The sequence below is a fragment of the Heliangelus exortis genome, chromosome 6 (assembly GCF_036169615.1).
Source record: "Heliangelus exortis chromosome 6, bHelExo1.hap1, whole genome shotgun sequence".
Lineage (NCBI taxonomy): Eukaryota > Metazoa > Chordata > Aves > Apodiformes > Trochilidae > Heliangelus > Heliangelus exortis.
In genome coordinates this window covers 182,856-202,945 of record NC_092427.1, presented here as the reverse complement: position 1 = coordinate 202,945, position 20,090 = coordinate 182,856, and the positions used below count along the sequence as shown (strand labels likewise).

The 20,090-nt window shown below is 36.8% G+C and overlaps 1 protein-coding gene across 19 annotated transcripts in view; it reads right to left on the bottom strand.

Moving 5' to 3' along the window:
• BAZ2B (bromodomain adjacent to zinc finger domain 2B) overlaps nt 1-20,090 on the bottom strand; it is a 109,621-nt gene that overhangs the window by 34,356 nt on the left and 55,175 nt on the right. For 10 of the 19 annotated variants that reach the window (XM_071746302.1, XM_071746301.1, XM_071746295.1 and 7 more), the window contains 9 exons: nt 15,675-15,836; nt 14,488-14,681; nt 10,393-10,596; nt 9,372-9,770; nt 5,971-6,580; nt 4,411-4,707; nt 2,349-2,409; nt 1,703-1,811; nt 1,324-1,425 (listed from right to left, as the gene is read on the bottom strand). In XM_071746302.1, coding sequence (XP_071602403.1) covers nt 1,324-1,425; nt 1,703-1,811; nt 2,349-2,409; nt 4,411-4,707; nt 5,971-6,580; nt 9,372-9,770; nt 10,393-10,596; nt 14,488-14,681; nt 15,675-15,836 — 2,138 coding nt within the window. The remainder of the gene's footprint in view (nt 1-1,323; nt 1,426-1,702; nt 1,812-2,348; nt 2,410-4,410; nt 4,708-5,970; nt 6,581-9,371; nt 9,771-10,392; nt 10,597-14,487; nt 14,682-15,674; nt 15,837-20,090) is intronic. The other 9 variants (XM_071746294.1, XM_071746296.1, XM_071746299.1 and 6 more) reach the window with 4 other exon arrangements.

The following is a 20,090-nucleotide window of genomic DNA, read 5'->3' as shown; positions in this document are numbered from 1 at the left end:
TTTTGTCTAACCAGGTTTCCATAGAATCTACCACAAATTACATAAGCAGAAATTACAGTGATATGTACAGCAATTTAACATTGATATTGCCATCCTTGCCTATGGAAACCTGCTCCCCCTGATGCCTTTATTCTGAAGAGCAAAATCATCAAATCTTCTCATGAATTATGGGGAGAAGAAAGATACACCTAGGAAAGGTGACAAGACTAACGAAGTAATAATAGGCAACAGACACAAAAAAGGTAACAAGGTAAAAAGAGGGCACATATCCATATGCTCACAGTGTAAGGAATTATTTCAGCCAAGCCTTTTAGGTATACAATGAAATTCTCAGCGACATGAACTTGGAAATGTTTTACAAAGGCCAAACATAAAGAGGGTTTAGCAATGTTTTACCCAGCAAGCCAGGAATGGGGGACCACCACCTTGAAGTATGTGCTTGGTATGAACTTAAGTTTTTATTGCTTTCAAATTTATACTGTGTAAACACTATGTGTTTCTACAGGGTATGGCAAGGACGTAAGGCTTAGCTAGAGCCTGAATTCAGGATTACTCAGAGCATGATATCTGTCCACATTCCTGGAGTAACACGTTCAGGATGTTTGTCTTTTACAGAATTGAGTACGTTCACCAACAAACGTCCAATAACTTCCATGCATATCCTGAAGAAATGGTAACATCACCAAAGCACAGTAAACACAGCATGGCACACAGTATTAATATCCTTAAAATTCTAATTCTACTTATCCTTGTGTGGTTTACATACACAAAGTCTAAGAGTTCTGCGGCCATAAAACATAATTGGTAAAACTCAGCATCCCTTCCCACAAAAATCTCATGCTTCAGGAAGATCAGACAGTATGCTCAGTACAGGAAACACCTGTGTTTAAACATTTTTTATATATATATTACAAACATAATACACAAATAGAGTGTGATTCAATGCTTACATATCAATCACTACTATGATCATTAAGCTTATACAGTAAAGGAAGAAAGAGTTTTAGTCAGAAATATCTGAACACTAACTGAGATATAGTAGCTCAGAGTTCTTCAGCACTAGACACATCCAGACAGAGCTGATCATAAGGCATGGCAAACTCCTGCAGCCTCCTAATGAAACCACTGAGAGGAGCAGTTTTCAACACAGCCCAGGATCAAGTTCTCAGAATCTCAACATAACTACTATTAAGAAATACGCACAACTTTTAGTAAGAATTAGCTAAAAACACGCAATGCTTCAGAGTGCAGTAAAAATTACTTCACCTAATTTCAAGTTAATGTTCCTTGGATCAAAGACTTTACTTTTTAAAAAGTGGATACCTGCGGTCCATCTCTGGCTTCATAGAAGTCACCCACTCCTATTTTTGCACTGAAGCTGAAATTGTCCCTTGAGATATCCATTATTCCATTTCTGCTGAGATACTGAAAAAATCACACATTTTTCCACTTCAGCTTGTAAATAATTACAACCCAGCTTTGATGCACAGCTAACTTTGTGAGTGTAATGTTTTGCATATTCTATCAAAGGGATACGCATTTATAGGCTATCAAATCAGTAACAGACTGTGATGCATTATGCCTCACATCACAGGATATTTTGAAATATGGAACTTTATTGGAGGGAAAAAATGGCATTTTTTTAAATTGCAAGCATGCTTAGCAGCATTAGAACACCAAAATTTTTAAAAAAGGAATGTACCTTTACTACTTCAGGATACTGTCTCAGCTTCTTCCCACAAGGTGCAAAATATGCTACTTCTCCCTGAAGACGACCACCGAAGTTTCTTATTCGTGTTTCTCTTTGCCACCTAGAGTAATAGGAAATGGTTGCATACAACAATACACTTTTTAAAACAAGTAATTAATGCCCATTTAAGATCTTTACACAAAAGTAAAAAGGCACACATGTAAAGTGTGACCAGAGTATCACAAAACAAACAGACAAAACAGAAGCTGATCCTATGCAGACTGTTCCAAGTCTGACTATATATGGTTTTATTTATATCAAGCTATTTACATATTACTAGATTTTGAACAGCTTAGAATATAGTTCTAAGGAGTTATTTGGAGTCTATACTGGCTCAGATGCAATCATCAGGATTAATTTCCAGTGGCAAAGGACAGGTCATGTTTGCAAAAGAGCAAATTTGATGCAAAAAAATTTACACATTAAATATGATGACACTTTTAAAGAAACCCACAGTCACTCTTAGCTGGAAATCAAAGTCACTGAAGCCCTTTCTTTATTATTCAGGCTCAAACATTGTTAAACTGCCAATTCTTTGCCAACTGACTTTTGAAGGTATTTACCTCCCTTTAAGAAATATCAAGTCCACACAACCTACCCGTATTCAAGAGGAACACGCAGCTCCTGTTCATCTGCTACTCTTCGTCTTTTTGAAATACCTAAAACAGAATTTCTGATTAACAGCTAAGAAATTTACAAAATGGAAACAACTTGCCTTTTCTGGCTCTCTCACATAGTGCTACAATAATTTCTTACACATCTGTTTTTCTATACCAGACCATATTTAATTTTCTTCAGTACAGGAGTTAAAAATGAAAACACCATTTAATTTAAAAATCTATACATTATAATAGGCTCAGACTTCAAGGAGTTCTGCATATAGTCAACTGCAAAACAGATTATGTTCAGGACTATTCCTGTTTTTCAAAGTTCAGATGTGTTTGGTGCTAGTCAAGAGACTGTGTCAGTAATATGAGAGAGACAACTGCCAAATATGGGGCTTTACGGAGTGCCAAAGGTTGATACTTTTCCCAGGCCTGTTTGGGAGAACTGTGGGACATGAACCACGCACACAGGCAAACGTTTGGAAAAAGCATTTCTCAAAATGGTAGTTTGGATCTTGTGTAGAGAATATGTCACATCTCTTTGCTTGGAAATGGACAGCAGAGAGTATCATTATCAGTCTGAAACATGTCCCAACCCCTTACACCCAGGAGCACCACGTGCTGCAACAGCACAGGTTTCCAGCAGAGGTGTCTGCCCCACCTGGAAGCAAGTGCCAAGAGTCTTCTACAGAAGGCACCGAAGAACTGCCCATGCTTGGAGGGCAATGGGTGCAGTCTTAAATTAACATGACTGCCTGTTACATGACTCTAACAGTCACAATGAAGAAAGACTGACTGTGCAGATACAAAAAAATGGAAAAAGTGAGCAATGCAGTGATTTTTTTTAAGAAAAGTAGTACCCCTGAAGGAAGGACACAAAATTAATATATTCTATCTCTCACCTCTGTAAACAGACAAAAATTCACTATCAGCCTTTTCAAGGCATCATAAATCAACACAGATTCCTGAGGGAAAAAAACCCTTTGCATTTTAATTATTTGGATTACTCCTAATGCATGGGAAATCTTTTACAAGCTGTGCAATTAATGGGCCTATTTCTGGGAAAAATATGAAGGAGATCACGTCAGACTGCTTCAGAGTTAATGCCCTTCGTGACATGGAATGAAATTCCTATTCCATTGAATCCAAATATAAAAACTAATCTATGAGTGTATGTCCCCACTTAAAATCTACTTACTTGCATTTTAGCTAAGTATCAGGCTTCTAGTTCAAAGTAGTAAATACGCAATTTCATGTAATTGTTGCCATGCATATTGAGAAGCTCAGCTTTCAAAAATACATTCTGTAGCAGTCCTACTCACTAAACTTACAAATCAGTCACCAAATAAATGACTATAAACACTATGTAAGGGAAATGCTAGGTAAGCTTTTGATTAACCTTTAAAAAATTATTTCTTGCATGTAATCCATAAATTCTACTGAGAATTTTGAAAGAATATTCAGCAAAGTTATATTTAAACGAGATACAGTAATTCGTTTTGTTGAGGAAGAGGCAGAAATAGAAAATTCAGAATGCAAAATATAATGCATATAAATTAGAAATAACTGTTTAGAAGAAAATTGTAAATAACAAAAAACTAAATAATTAAGAATTTTAATGTAATAAGTATCAACTCTGGCTATTTCATCCTACCTTCTCTCAAAAAATTACATGAGCCAAAATGTCCTAATCTAAGCATAACGTTCAAGCCTTGAGAACTTGCAATTCAGGTGACTGATTGTCACGTGTTGCAAACACTCGTGAAATGATAACAGAATTGCAGAATAATCCAGGCTGGACCTCAAAAGATCATCAGGCCAAACCTTCCATGGGAAAGGAAGCCTAGCTGAGTCTGTGCAACTACAGCTTGAAAATCTCCAGTAAAGGGAACTCTACCACACTCCTGGGGAGGCTGTACCAGCAAATGATTGCTCTTACTGTACAAAATGTCTTTCTTGTGTCAAGATATCACTTGATAACCAGTGTCTAAACTGCATTCACAAGACATGGCACTTAGATGTTACATTATACCATAACAAAAGACATTCAGATACCACAGTGTGTACTTGGTGTAAGAGCTGATGGTGCTGTCCCGAGGAAAGCTGCAGCCTGGGACTCGGGACATAAGGCAGCTGGCGCAGAGCCTGGGGTCTTTGCTACTTGGAGATTAAGTGGGGTGGAATGAACAGCATGGCCAATGGAAGAGCTCTTCACAGAGGATGAAGTTTTACTCAGTTTCAGTGGCGTTTTTTCCCCCTCAGTGTCTGTATCCGATTCATCTTGATCTTTATCATCCTCATCATCTTCATCCTCAGACTCTTCTGTATCAGACTCAGAATTACTGTCAGAGTCTGTTTTAAAAAAGAGTGGCAAAAGGCACATTATGACCACATTATGACTCGATAAGCAATGACAAACATATTTAAGTTATAACACTTGTAAAGTCTTTTGTCTTATTTAATAAGCTTTTCTGACTTCAGTGTTTTTACAGAAATCTCTTGAGTACAGACAGACTATAATTTACCATATAAACTTTACAATTACTTGAAATATGATGGAATAAATTAATTTTGTATGATAATGCACTTTTGTGTCTGATGTAATTCCTTTTTTTCCATGAGGAGATGGGAGATAGAAGCTGCAGTACTTTAAGAGACTGTTTGCCCTAGAATGTGTTACAGCTCAGCTGTCACCTGTGAGCCATGGGAAGGGCACTCCACAGGCTGTGAAATCTAGCATGAAGAGGAAGAAAATGATGGAACTGGGTACAGGCTGAAAGATGTCAAAACTGGAAGTGTGGCCATCTGGGCAAAGAAGAACTAGAGACAGAGTAAAGGTGGACAGGATAAGGAACTGAAGACAGGCTACAGCTGTGAGGAAAAAACATCAGTATAGGGTGTGTGGGTGAGAGGGGAAAAGAAAATGGTGAAGGTGAAACTGAACCCAAAGGGTTGGCACATGAAGGAGAGAGGAGTGATTGACAATATAATCAACTATAAAACAGCCCTTGCCTTTCTGAATTGCTTCAGAGCCATTAAAACAGTAGTCTGAACAGTGCCTATGAACACCGTAGTCTTTACAACTGTCCTGGTACTTTTCTCCAGTCTTGCCCATTGATCACTGTGCTCATGAATGAAGCCCAGAAACATGCTTTTCTTTCAGCTTTTGACCACTTGAAGGCCTTGGTTTAGTTCCTCTCTGGCTCGGGAAGCCTGCTCTACAGATGGACTCTGCCTGCCAGAATAATTAACCATCAACCAGCCTCTTCTCTCCATCCCCCTCCTGGGAATCCCCTCCCACACAAGCACTGCAATGAGCTGCAGGAGGGGTTATGGATCAGGCAGCCTTTCCAGAAAGCTGAGGAGCCATCTACCAGGACAGCTGAAAGCATACTTGCCATATGACCAAGTATCAGAATACTCAAAACACAATTTTGGATAGACAGAGTGAGTGACTGGGAGACGTGTGCTACTTCCAGGGATATCTGCAGGACACTGTGTGGACCATGCTGCTCTAAAATGTCCTACCCCTGTTTTAAAATATGGCGAGAAATGCATGATTTCAACACTCAAAAAATAAAGTTTCCACTTTTCCTATTAAAAAGGTTAAACCACCTGATTGGCTATCATCAGAATCATCATCTTCATCGTCCTCATCTTCATCTTCATCGTCGTCATCCTCATCATTTGAGTCGTCAGAGTCCTTACTGCTGGGGGCATCTGAGTCTACCCCTCTGAACTGCTCCACCACCAGCTTTGCAGAATGAAGGCGGTGTTGTGATTTTACTGCATTTACTGCATTATTGCTGACTGTTTTATCCTTTCCTGAACCAGGTAACACAGGAGAGGTAGAGGGCATAACAGGCGTCCGGTTACCAGTTGTTTTTTTCCCACATGCACTCAAGTTTACTGGCAAAGAAAAGGGGGCACTACTAGAAATGGCTACACTTTCATTGATCTTGGTCTGGGATTTCAGTTTCGTAGTAAGTGCAAGAGGAGCCTCCTGGATGACGCTCTGAATAACTCCATTGGGTTGGTGATTACCTAAAAGTGCATTTGTGAGGAATGGATTAGAATGGTTGTTTTCCAAGGGTGTGAGTTTTTGATGAGCTGGTGAACTAGATGTTGGTTTGGGGCTTGACAAAGCTGCAATAACCTTCTTCAGGTTCCTAGATGATTCCTGTTTCTTTAGCTGTGCTGCTGGGAATGTCTGTTTATATTGTTCCTGAAGAAATAAGAAGACAAAGGAATAAAATGTGGCTTTTTAATTTATTTTTTTTTTAATTTTATTTTCTAGTATTCAGGCAGGAGAACTCAATGAAACCTTAAGTATCTGCTAAGCCATTTTTATTTTTAGTAGGTTAAAATTAGGTGTTAGCTAACGGAAGAGATGACTAACTATGAGTTAGATAAGTCTCTTGTGATTTTCACTGTAAATCAAGTAGGAAGAGACAAACTGAACTCAGGATGAAGCTGATCTAAATTATGTAGGGAAGCTTTTTCACTTGCTACAAAGGTCTAGACAGTGATCTTCATAAAGATATTATGCATCCTGAAAAAAGAAATTTTTAAAAAGAGACTACTTCTATGTACTGCCATAGGATTTTTTTTCCCACTCATTTCAGCATATAAAATCTCACGAGTTAATACAAAACTAGCTTTAGTCATTTGTGCACCTTAGACCACAAGCCAAGTACAATACAATAATGGTTATAATACTAGCAGAAACCCAAGAGTAGTCTCTTGGCATAGAAAACCTTATGAAAAGAAAAGAAAAAACAAACAAAACAAAACATGGGGAAAAAATATTACTCAGAAGTATCGTGATATGTTAGTTCTTTAGCTCTAAAAAAGTAGCACTTGAAACTTCTTCAGGTAAAACTTATTCACTAGTAGCTCAGAAATGCAAGTTTGTTTTTAATAATGAAACTTGCCTTGGTAAATGTACTTTATGTATTTCTAAAATGCTATATTTCTATCCTCTCCTCACCTCTGTTAAAATCTAACTGAATAGAAGCTACAAAAAATCATAACCACTAACAAAAGCTGAGAATCTGAAAAGAATTTTTTATGCTACAGAAATGTTAAGACACATATAAAAATAATGCAGAGTCCTGGCTAGCAAAAAGGAAGATCAAACTCATTGCAATGGCAACACTATGTGAGCAGCTACCAGTACATGAACATCCTTCTGTCTTTGAAGAGCAAACACAATCCAAGATTAAATCCAAATTTTTTTTAAAAAAAAGTTCTCAGCTACTTTGTTTAAAATAATTATTAAAATAGATAATTTTAATTACTGTGACTTAAAGCTATTACACTTGAAACCAAACGAAGCCATGCTTACATAATAAATATGGAAAATACTAAATAATCATTCCGAGTATAACTGGGAGAAGCTCAGGCAGGATATCCAGGCCACACAATCTACCCATGAATACTTTTCTTATTTTGATATTTATTTTAGCTGCTCATTATCCTTAGGAAATGCCTGACAAAACCCTTTGCTTGCTTTGTGCTCATTACTCTCACCAGTACACAAGCTGCTTTCAAGCTGTATGATGAGCACAGAACCACAGAACCATTTGGGTTGGAAAAGACCTTTGAGATCACCCAGTCCAACCATTAATTTAGCACTGTCCAGGCCACCACTGCCCCATGTCCCTCATCCCCACATCTCCAGGGCTCTGAAACCCCTCCAGGGATGATGGGGATTCCAGCCCTGCCCTGGGCAGCCTGGGCCAGGCCCTGACAACCCTTTCCAGGGAGAAATTCTTCCCCAGCTCCAACCTAAACCTCCCCTGGCAAAACTTGAGGCTGTTCTTCTTGTCCTATTGCTTGTTCCTTGGAAAAGTCTGACACCCCCTTGCTCCAGCCTCCTCTCAGGCAGTTGCAGAGAGCCAGAAGGTCTCCTTTTCTTGAGGTGGGGCCTCACCAGTGCCTTGCCACAGGGGCACGGTCCCTGCCCCTGGTCCTGCTGGCCACAGCATTTCTGATTCAAGACAGGATACTGTTGGCCTTCTTGACCACCTGAACATATGCTGGCTCATATTCAACCACGGTCCTTGTTTGCTGGTCACTTTCCAGCAACTCTTCCTCAAGCCTTAAGCGTTGCATGAGGTTGTTGTGACCCAAGTGCAGGATCCAGCACTTGGCCTCATTGAACCTCATACAGTTGTTTTCAGGCCACTGATCCAGCTTATCAAGGTCCCTCTGCAGAGCCTTCCTGCCCCCAAGCAGATCAACACTCCCACCCAGCTTGGTGTCATCTGCAAACTTACTGAGGGCGCACCTGATCCACCCACCCAGATCACTGATAAAGGTATTAAAGAGATGTGGTCCCAACACTGAACCCAGAGAAACACCACTGGTGACCAGCTGGATGGACTGAACTCCATTCACAACTGTCTGGGCCCATCCATCCATCCATCCATCCATCCAGATTTTACCCATGGAAACATACCCCCATCCAAGCCATGAGCAGCTGGTTTCTCCAGAAGAATGCTGTGGGAAACTGTGTCAAAGGTTTTACTATAGTCCAGGTGGACAATATGGACAGCATGAAGCTCAAGTTTGGCATTATGTGACAGTAAGGTGCATTTGGCATTACAGTATGTACACATCAGGGCATGCATACATGCTAGATCAATTTTCTCTGATATAAAGTTAGGGAACAATTCAGGGCACTTTTAATGTACAGTGAATCATACCTAAAATTAAAGAATAATACCTGCTGCTCTTTAAAAAGAAACGCAAAACAAGCAAACAAAAACAAAAAACCCCACCACCAGCCAGCACAGTTCAGAATATGTATTAAGCATATAATTTAGTCAATTTACATCATTCAGAAATCCACATTAATTCTAAAAAATAAAAAAAACTTAGCATGAAAATAAATATGTGTACTTTAAAAAATTGTATTTTTAAAAGCTTGATAGCATAATGTTGCATATTGTTAAGCAGGCACAAAGCATAGGTTACAAATAAATTAAAAAAAGAAGTGATTTTTCACTCACCCGTTTTAATTTTACATCGCTGGTCAAAGAGATAGATTCTTCAGAGGTATTTTTATTCCCTGCTTTGAGTAGATCAGGGGAAGGAACTGTGAGTTTTAAATAGGTTTCCTTTTTGGCTTGATGTACCAAAGACAAAGGTTTCACATTGGGAACCAATCCTGTAGACTGTATTACACTTGTGTGTTTGTTCACAGATTCCTCCTTTGCCTGAGAGCTTTGGAAAATAAATGGAAGCTGCTGTGACAAAACCTGAGGCTGCTTATGCTGGGACTGGAATGATGAGTGAGTCTGGGAATCAGACACAAGAGGTATCTGCTGGTGTGTTCTTTTTTCTTGGGACTTTTCATGTGGTTTCTGTCCATCACTTTTCGTATCTGTTACGCCACTATGCACTAGCACCTGCAAAATATTTATTTTTTGACTGTTTATATTAGATCAGTTAATTTAAAAAATATTGCATTGTAAGTCCCAATGAAACAATTGTAATATTATTGGCAAAGGCTGAGTAACAATAATAATTTAAAAATCTATCTTGTCCTATATTTATTGCTTAGGCATTTCAACAACGGAGTACAAAGTTTAGTAGATAAATACTACAGTAGTTGGTTTTAAATTATTTTTTTTTTACTGTATTTTTTTGTATTGAAGATTCCAATCTTGTTCTTCTGTTGGCTTCCAGTAAAAGTAACCACTCTACTAGGAAGAAAAAAAACCTGCCAGAGCAATATCCATAGAAAGATATATTTTCCTTATGTTGCCAGCACTTAATTTCTTTGTATTTTCTACATTATTACCAAAATAAGTCTGCCAACTATTAAACCCCTAACCCACACAGAACAACAAAACACACAAAGGAACAAAAATTCTCCAGAATGCCCTGAAGCTAAACCAAAAAGAGTGTTCTCAGCATTCATTAATGTGCCATTAAATAATTCCTCACTAGTACAAAAGTGATCAGGCCAACTCCTTCACAAAGAGCTTTCAGTGAGCAGCCTGTGAGTAGCAGAGTGAGGTGTCATACCTTGTTCTTGTTTTTGTGATGTGCTTCATTTTCAGAATCAGATTCATCATCTTCACTCTCTTCAGCACTCTGGTCCTCCTCCTCCTCATCCTCCTCTAAATCGTCAGAGTCACTACTACTAATGCCTTCACTCGAGGTGTCTGAGGAGGAGCCTGAATCACTGTCAGTGTTGCTAGAGCTTTCCACAGCTTTCTTCCTGGGCTTCTACAAGGAAGATGAATACTCTATTAATGGTTCAACTTTAATCTGCTATATCGTTGTATTATTATACATAATCTCTAAAAGAAAAAACAGTAACACTTTGGACCAAGGAGACCTGCAAACCTTGAACACAACTGTCTTTGCAGAACAGAAAGAAGTGCTCCCCACGATAGTGAAAATGAAAACCTGTCTACAAGGTTCTGCTGAGGTATATTTTTGTGACCACACACAATGTCAGAACAGTTACCACACGACATCTCAAAACAATATGTCAAATTTAGGCCTAGAAAACAAACCAGCCTGGAATTCAGTCAAAAAGTAGTTTAATGGACAGCAAAACCACGTGACTGGATGACAAAAGAGTTGCAGTAATTCTAGGTAACAATGCAGACCGGAGCATCATAGAAGCCTTGCTTTGAAAATACATGCTTTCTTAATAAAACTTTCCTCAAAAGTTTACTTTTCAAATTTATAATGGCAAGTGTATTATAAAACAAGAGGCTAAAAAGAAGAGCAATTTTATGTTGAAGACCCTTGTCTTCAGAAGAAGAAATTGAAATTAGCAGGAGAACATAAGAAACACAGTTATAAGTGGGTGTGCTGGTTGTGACATGGGATAGAGTCTAGCTGGGAGGAGGAGGAAGGAGGGGGACATTCAGAGTTAAGTTTTCTCCTGCCACCAGTACTTAGGATGGAACCCTGCTTTTCTAGAAAGGGTTGAAAATCTATCTGCTGAGGGGAAGCAGGGAATGAGTTCCTTATTTTGCTTTGCCTGGCATGCAGCCTTTGCTTTCTCTGTTAAACTATCTTTATCTCGAAGCACTTGCACTTTTACCCTTGAGTTCTCCTTTTATCCCACTGCAGGGAGTGAGCGAGCAGCTGCAAGGGCTTGAGCTGCCCACCACGGATAAAACACCTCAGCCCTACAGCAATGGGATTCAAGTTAATTTGTGAAACAGCCATGAAATGAGGAAGCTGTAGGTGGATTAAATGTCATTTATTTGTTAATTGTCTAGTATCTATATATATATATTTTTTTTTATTAGGTTCATTATCAATTCCTGTAATGAACAGAGTAATGCTTCCTAACATCACACCTTTTGCATACTGTCACTGTTGGGAAATCTTAAGAACTTAAGTATATTTAGTTCAACTTATTGTTCCACTGCTCAGTTCCTGAAGATATCAGCTGATACTTCCTACGAGGGACAAAGATCTGAATACATGCAGGCACTTAAAAAATAACAGATCTAAATAACTGTTCCAGTCTATGGTACGTCCAATATGTTTTATTGCTAGTGTACTTTACATCCCACTTAAGTATGTTTCTGTGTAATATTTGGCACAGATGCAGAATATTTCTTCATGAAGGTTAATATCATAAAATGGAGGACAAGACCATGATCTGAAGTAGTAAAAGTAACAATGCCTACTGGAATCACACTTTCAGGATTCTATTCTGGTTTGCACCCTTCGTGGTTACTGATCTGTATGTGGAAACAAGGAAAATGCAGCAATAATGCTAACATCAGAAATACACAGTTTATTTACAATACTGAAAAGACACATATTTGTATCATCAATTTCTTCAGAGATGCATGTCTGGAAAAAGAAGAGTATGTCAAGAGGCTTACTTAGCTGATGGCATTTACTTCCACTCATCAACACTTAGGAACTTTTCCTGTGCATTTATCTTTACAAAATGTGTTAGCTGCTGTATCTTACAGATCTATATTTTCATATGGCAGACAAGAGCATAAGAAAAATTACCAGATCAAGAAAGGAGTCAGGAGCATACTTGGGGAAAAGGAGGGAGCAAGTGCCAAACAACATCCGGCATTTAAATCTGATTCACAAAGAACTATCTCAAGAAAGAAAAGCAACAGCTAATTTTGACATAAAATTTAGTCTGAAGTATAAGCAATCAAATGCTTCAAAACAAACTGGGCATTTAACACAACCACTTCCTGGGTAGTTTTTACTTCAGAAACAAATAGAATCTTTTGACACAGATAAAACATATCCAAGGAAGCTGAATTATTAGGATTCCACAAGAAGGGATGACAAATCAGTAGCTTAGAGAAAATGTAGTGATAGCAAAAACTTAAACTCATGCATTTAATGGACAGAAAAGGATTAATCCTGCTGATGGAAAAGTTTCTATCAAATCCAGCATGAAAGGTAAAGCAGCTGGAGGAAAGGAACCCATTAAACTGCATAGAGAAGAAATAATTAAGACTAAATAAAATAATTAAGTCAGAAGGAAAAAAATATAACTGCAAAGAAAATTATCTCTGTAAAAACATTCAGAACAACAAAAAATAATTGCAATTCTAAAAGTTTGCTGACATGAAAGAAAATAGTAAGGAAAGAAAAAGAAAAGTATAGACCAAAAATTAAGTACTGTGTTCCTTCATTAGAAATGTACTAGAGAGAAAAAAAAGAGACCATTAGGCTTCTGAAGATACATCTAAGTCCAGAACAGATATTTGTAGAATATAAAAAGGTATTATTTAGAATAAGATAATAGAAGACTCTTCAAAAAATACACTGCAAAAATTATTAAATTATATTAAAAGAGAAAACCTAACTTCCAGCTAGTTCCTCTATTGGCAACAACGCACTCATAAAATTTGAAGCAAGAGTGGGTTCAATTAAAATTAATTTCATATTTGATTTTGCCTCACTGACTTTTGCAAATCTCCTGGATGGCTATGCTAATTGAAAATGTCTTGTTCAGAATGCAATACTCTAGACCAGAGTACCAAGAAAATAGCCTGACCTTAATGACCCAATGGGAGAGTCCCATAATAAAGTGAGTGAAGTGACAGTCCTAAAAAACTTTAGTCTGTATTTCAAAGTACTGTAGTTTATAAAGGAAATACAATATGGTAATTGCCAAGAAAAGATACAAAAAGATACTGGATGTGAACTTATAACTACAGCTTTGAAGATCAAATGTTTCCATCAATCCAGAAGCTGTTTTTTGTACCACAGGCAAAATATTCATATAATACAAGTTACTATCAGACTGCACTTTAGTATTCCCTAAGATGGTAGAACAGCAGAACTACAATTCAATCAGGAAGAAAACAATGCACAAAACATGAATTTTTAGATTTTCACCAATTGTAAAAACAGCTTGACATCAGCTTTGCCTTTTCCTTTTTTTCTTTTTTTTTTTTCTTTTTAAATTTTATTTTTTAATACCAATCTTAAAAGAAAATGACAGCTAAGGATGCAATTGAAGAAATCAGCAGACAAATAAAAAAAAAAACAAAAAACCCAAACCCTTAAACCCTAAAGAAAGGACCATTTAGAGAATGGTCCTTTAGAAAATTAAAACTAAAATGTTTTAAAATTTACTGTGATATTTAACAAACAGAGGTAAGTGTTGTTACACACTGAAATTTAAAAAGCATAACATCACAAGTACAAAGCCCAGCACAAAATACTCAATCTGCTTAATGCTGCCTGCTTATTCCTCTGCCTTCAGTTCCAGTTGTGGGTTTATTCCAACATGCTGAAATAAAATACTATTTTTTTTATTAGTATTATTTGTAAGTCAAACCCCTTGATGTTCTCCTCATGTTGGTGTTCTCATTTCAGCCACTGTATGTTTTGGTTGGAAAGCTTGTTTGAGTAATTACGTTGACAAATAGCAGCTACTTCAAAAGGTTCCAGAGGAAAAGACATTAAGAATAAGGATTAGAGGGATGTCTAGAATGTCAGCATAGGAAGAAAGATCAGGAACAACAAAATGCACTTCAGTATTAGAAAAATTAGAAAAACTTACCAATTTATCTGCATTAGTCAAGCTGCTGTGTGCACAATCAGAACACTTACCATGCCAATTTTTTTTCTAAATCCTAATCTTTTATTCTGTCTGTTTACCTTATCTTTGATTTTGTCAGCTCTGGTCTCCAAAATCTGAACTTTGCTTTGCTCCTGGTTGTATTTGCGGCACTCTGCTCCTGAGGTTACAGCTTTCACTTGTCCTGCAGATGTTGCAATGGTAGTGGACAGTACAGATGTGCTGATACCAGATACCGCAGTAGTATTGTTTCCATTCAGTGATCCATTTATACCTTAAGATGACAGATTGATAAAGTCACACTTAAAAAAACCCTGAAGTAGCAACTTCTTTCTGGGAGATGTTCACTAACCTATCTTCCCTAAACAAGTAACAAGACAAAAGACTCAGAGGTTATTCCCAGCATATACCATCTCACATCTCATGATTTAAAGGAGAAAGACAGTTAATGCTGAAAGGTGAGGTAAAAGAAAGAAAAGAAAAGGAAAAAAAAAAAAAAAAAAAGCAGGTAAGAAAAAAATATTCCAAGCACATATTATCCTTGATTTAGTCAGGGACAGAAAAATGAGGTTTTGAAGAAAGAAGAAAGAAGAAATATATTTTCCAGTAAGTAACTCACAGAACAATTTGCTTACAATTTTGAAGTATCAATCAGCTCCAGAGAAAACCACATGAAGCCCAAGATATTTTATGAGCTTTGCAATGTGTTCAATGAGGTGAGGGGGAAGTTGTGGGAATGCTATTTGAAAGAATATCAACATTTAAGCTTGTTTACTTATCTGTCAAGAAGCCTGTTGTTTTCTATGAAAATATTCCTAATCACACAATCTTGCTACTACTAGTTTGAAATACAAGAGAATGTCCCAATGTCATTGGGCTATTTTCATGGAGATCCTGTAGCTGTGGACATCTCTCCCTCCATGTCCCCCCAAAAAACAATCACCTGATGCCTGTGCTTCTTATATGCAGAGGAATGGTATTCAGTATAGAAATAAAAGGCCTCCTAAATCAAATTATATACTCTAAAGGAAAACCTTTACCTACTACTCAGTTCCACACAAACCATCTAGAGAAAAAAGAGGGGAAAAATACAAGTTGAAGGAGTATTTCATTATTGAAAGACCATTATTGGGTGTAGCTAATAGTATCAGTTCTTACAGAACTGTGTAGGAATAGGAAGAACAATGAAAGGGAAAACTCCAATTCCTCATCTTTCTGTGTGTGTTGAAGTTGATACAATTACTCCCTCTACAACTTTAGTCATTACCTTTTTCTGTACTGCTCCAACTATTTTTTCCCGTAGCTCTTGAGTGAAATGAAGCAGACTCATGAGTCTGTGCAGGAGGTGCAAACAGTGGTGGAATTCCCAAGAGTGGTGGGAAAAAAGCTGCCCCTGGACGAGAGTGTGTGTCTGCTGTTCGCCACCATTCTGCACCACAAAGGAAATAAAAACAAACTTCAGTTATTCTAAGAATACATTTAAATATTTCTGCAAACATATTACAGTGCATAATACCAGGGAGATTTACTAGATCTAGGAGTAAGAGGAAAGCACAACACTTAAGAACTTCTTAAGTGACATGAATTTCTTGCAGCAATTCTGGTCTTAAGACATTAAAGGTATTCTGATGAAGACTTCAATGCAGTTCTATTTAAATGGATTCTGAAAAGAAATGCTTAATAAAAGCTATGTGACAGTGATCACATCAAAATAAAATTGCTAGTTTTGTAAACAGTAACAACATTCACAGGTCAGTCTTGAACACTCATTGTTACTTCAACACTCTTCCTGCATCAGAACTATGAAAAAGTAAAGCAGCTTAAAATTATCTCTGTAATCGCAGTCTTGGAACATTCCAATACCTGCACCACTAAAACACATCTGAGGCAGTTCTCCATGAAATCTCTTGCTACTCTACAGCAATTCTATACCCACTCTTATGAGGTTTCTACCCTGGAGTATGACTCTAGATTGGGGGGGGGGGAAAAAAAAAAAAAAAAATTAGTCTCCTTGGTTTTCTTCTGTAACATCTCAATTGAAATGCTTGTTTCACAACCAGGAACAAGGCTGCTCCATGCTGTTTGCTATATAAAGTCAACTGATTGAGCAAGGAATAAAGATTACTTTAGAAACAATCTAATATGTTTTTTTATTTTGTTTGTTTTAAACTTTCATCTTGATTATTGATTTGTGTTTTTCAGGAAAATGAACTTCAAAAGAGTTGACACAGTCCCTAAAACTTTCCATTTTCAAAGCTCGTTGCTATAACAGCAACTGTTTAGAATATTTATGCAACCCTTATGTAAACCTTTACTGCAGATTCCTGAAACTCTGCAACTATTTATTTTTTTAAACTATTTATTTTTTTATAGGGTATTGCTAATTCTAAACAGCCACTTAAGAGGCAAATATCTAGTGTACTGCTCTCGGCATAGGTTTTTCTGCTTAAACAGAAGGCCAGAAACTGTGCAGATTTGCACAAAAGAATTCCTTCAGAGTGTCAGCATCTTCTTTTATGACAGGTGTTGCAGAAGATACAACAATATTTTGTAACACATTTATTAGTCAACAGATGAAAAATCCCTAAGTGTGATTAAAGAAACTCTCAAATCCCTCTGAAGGAAAAGAAACTTCTGAAAGATTATCCTATGTTAAAAATTATATATGTGAGAGAAAATGTGTGTGCTTGAAAAACAATGCAGTATGTTCTCAGTAAAGAAAAAACTGCTCTGAACTTCTCTTTAAACTAATTCTCCTGAGCTATAAAACTGTCACATAAAAAAAAGGCCAACCCAAAACTCATTTATGCACCTTCTTCCACAACTTATGTCCATACTAGTAATTACATACTGGTAATACTACATGTTAGTTACCACTTGCTAAACAGTTAAATTAGCAAACATCACAATACTCTTTGGGGTTGGTTTTCTTTCTAAAAAAAAAAAAAAACAGTAACAACATAGCAGTGATTCTTAATGATGCTGAAAAGCACCACTTCATTGGAATGTAGCGAAATACTTTGAAGACAGGTCAAGTTAAAATAATCTGTTGATCTTATCTGTTAGGTTTATCAACTTTCTTCATGGAATAAAAATAGAGTAGGTGACTTTATACTATACTACACATTACTGTAGCCTTTTAAAAAATAGATATATGCTACCTACACCATTACCTAATGTGTCCAGAAAAGAGAAGCTACCGATATTTAAATATGTTAGAAACATGGAAGAAATAACAAACAACAGAAAAATAGAGGTAAATTTTTGAACAAGAAACTGAACAGCAATGACATTTCCGCTCTTTCCTACTTGATGAAAACATTAACAATTAACCCAGCAATTAATTCTAGCATTTGTTTTGTTTTTTATTTTAGTGTTTGCTCCTCAAGTTACTAACTTACTGTAGACATGGTCTGCAAAGCAAAATTTCATATGAAAATGCACTCCTTAGCATTCATGGCTTACTTTAAATAGGTTAAATATTTTTGAACAGTTTTTGCAGTACTACTAACTACAACATAGATAAATGATTGAAAGCACTACTCAAAAGGGGGAACACACATTGCAACAATGCTGGTATCTTAGTAACAAGAAAAGATAACTGTGAATGCCTTTGTTAATATTAATGAATTTCACGATACAATGCAAATGCAGTATCTTAAAATACAAAGCTTCAATGTACCAATCAGCAGAAATACAGAAATAACGTGGTATTTCTAATAATGCAAAGGGCATTCTGGTTTGTAGAGAAAACCTAGAGAACTGTTTAGGGTGACAGAAATAACCACCAATTTTCCTCCTTTCTGTATTGCTCTTTATTATTTCACTGCTAGCAAAGTTTGCCTCCTACATGCCCCCAAACACTAGGAAGTCTTCCAGACTCCTTGTATGCTTGATTCCTGACTACTTGTATACATGGTTTCGTAGTACAGCTGAAATGTCTCAGTGTAAAAGGCTGGACAGCATGGAAAAGGCTGGAAATGGTTCATACACAAGTAATAATCATCCATACTTACCACTGCTTAAAAGACCCCCAACCCTCATCTGACTAATGTCAAATCTATCTGTTCATTTAAATGAAAAGCAAAGCACTGGCTATCTTATTAAAGCACTTTTAAGAAAAACTCTAAATCCAGCATTTTAATAAACTCTGAATATGCTCTTGTTGAACCAGGTACACAGGGAACAAACATGAAAGCAATGACAAGGACACCATCTTTAACTTTCCTTCATAAATCACTGGTTAAAACAAGCGAGCACCGGATTGATGTTCTAAAAAAAATAAATTTTCAAAAGAGAATGAAAGAACTGCACTCTACTGAGAAAACTGTTGCATAACTTAGGCCCAAACACTGCAGATTATTAACTTTCAGGAGTAAGAATACAAGCAACATACACAGAGCACTAACCTACCAAGCCATATTTTTAAAACTATCAAGCACATGGCAAGTCTCAATGAGGCTTACTTTATGAAGTACTAGGTGCTTGGTTTTAAATTAAATTTTTTAAATTATTTTTTAAATTATTTAGGTACTCAAAAACAACGTTTTCTTTTAATCTCCAGTGTCCCAAAAGTGATGTTCTGAATTTTTTCTTTCAATCTTATTCTATGAAGCGCTTTCCTTACAAAAAAGGTAAAATTCCATCTCTAAACAATATTTAAACTTGATCACTCATCTGTTTAGTCCTATAGCAAATACTAGACAAGACAGAATTTTAAAACAAGGAAATACTTGAGCAGAAAAAAAGCAGAAGCTTTTTAGTTTCTCCCCTCTCCCTTTTTCCCCCATACTTTTGCTTTTATGTTCCTCAATAACTCTGAAAAATAGATTATTTGCACAGTGCCTGAACCCCACTGCACTGTGTAGTCCAAACACTGAGAAAGAAATCAGCTTCTGGCCCATAAAGGCAAAAATATGAAACAGGTTGTCTAATTAAGGCTAGTGCCATCTTTAAAGTATTATTGACATTGAAATTAGAGACTGTTTCTTAATGATACATATCTAAGACACTAAAATTAAGCTCTCCTGCCTATCATAACATTGATTTCCAAAAACTGAGAACTTGTTAAGGAACATCCAATTTTTTGAAAGTGAAGAATAAAGAGCCCTTCAGGTCTGGTAATAATAAAACAGTAAGTCTTGACTGTTCAGCTTTGAACAGTTTCACATGCAGGTATTACTGCCCCTAACAAAAACAAAACACTGAATTACAATATCATTTACTAATGTGAGGCTGTTGATTTATATTCTCCCAAAGCTGCTAACATTCTAATAAGAATGAATTTAAACCTTTTTCCAGGATTAATTTTCTTTTCCAATGCACCTTCTAATTTTCAGCAATAGCGGAATAAGCAGGCAAGTATAGTATCTGCTTACTTGGTTGGAATGCTTCAATTATTCAGGAACTAGTACTGTATTAACACACTAAACTACCAGTATGTGATATATTCCATAATGGTTTCACAATGTGCTTTGTCTATATGACCCGGGATCATGATAAAGTAATTTATTTGTAGTGCTATCTCCCTGGTAAAGGATAAAGACTCCCAGTCCTAACTCATTACGCATCATGAAGACCTGCCAGGCCATGCAACCAAGTTACTGGAGACCACTCAATAGAATATTAATTGCTGCAACAGAAATAAATAAATGAATTGGAATAACAAGAACCTCTCCAATCT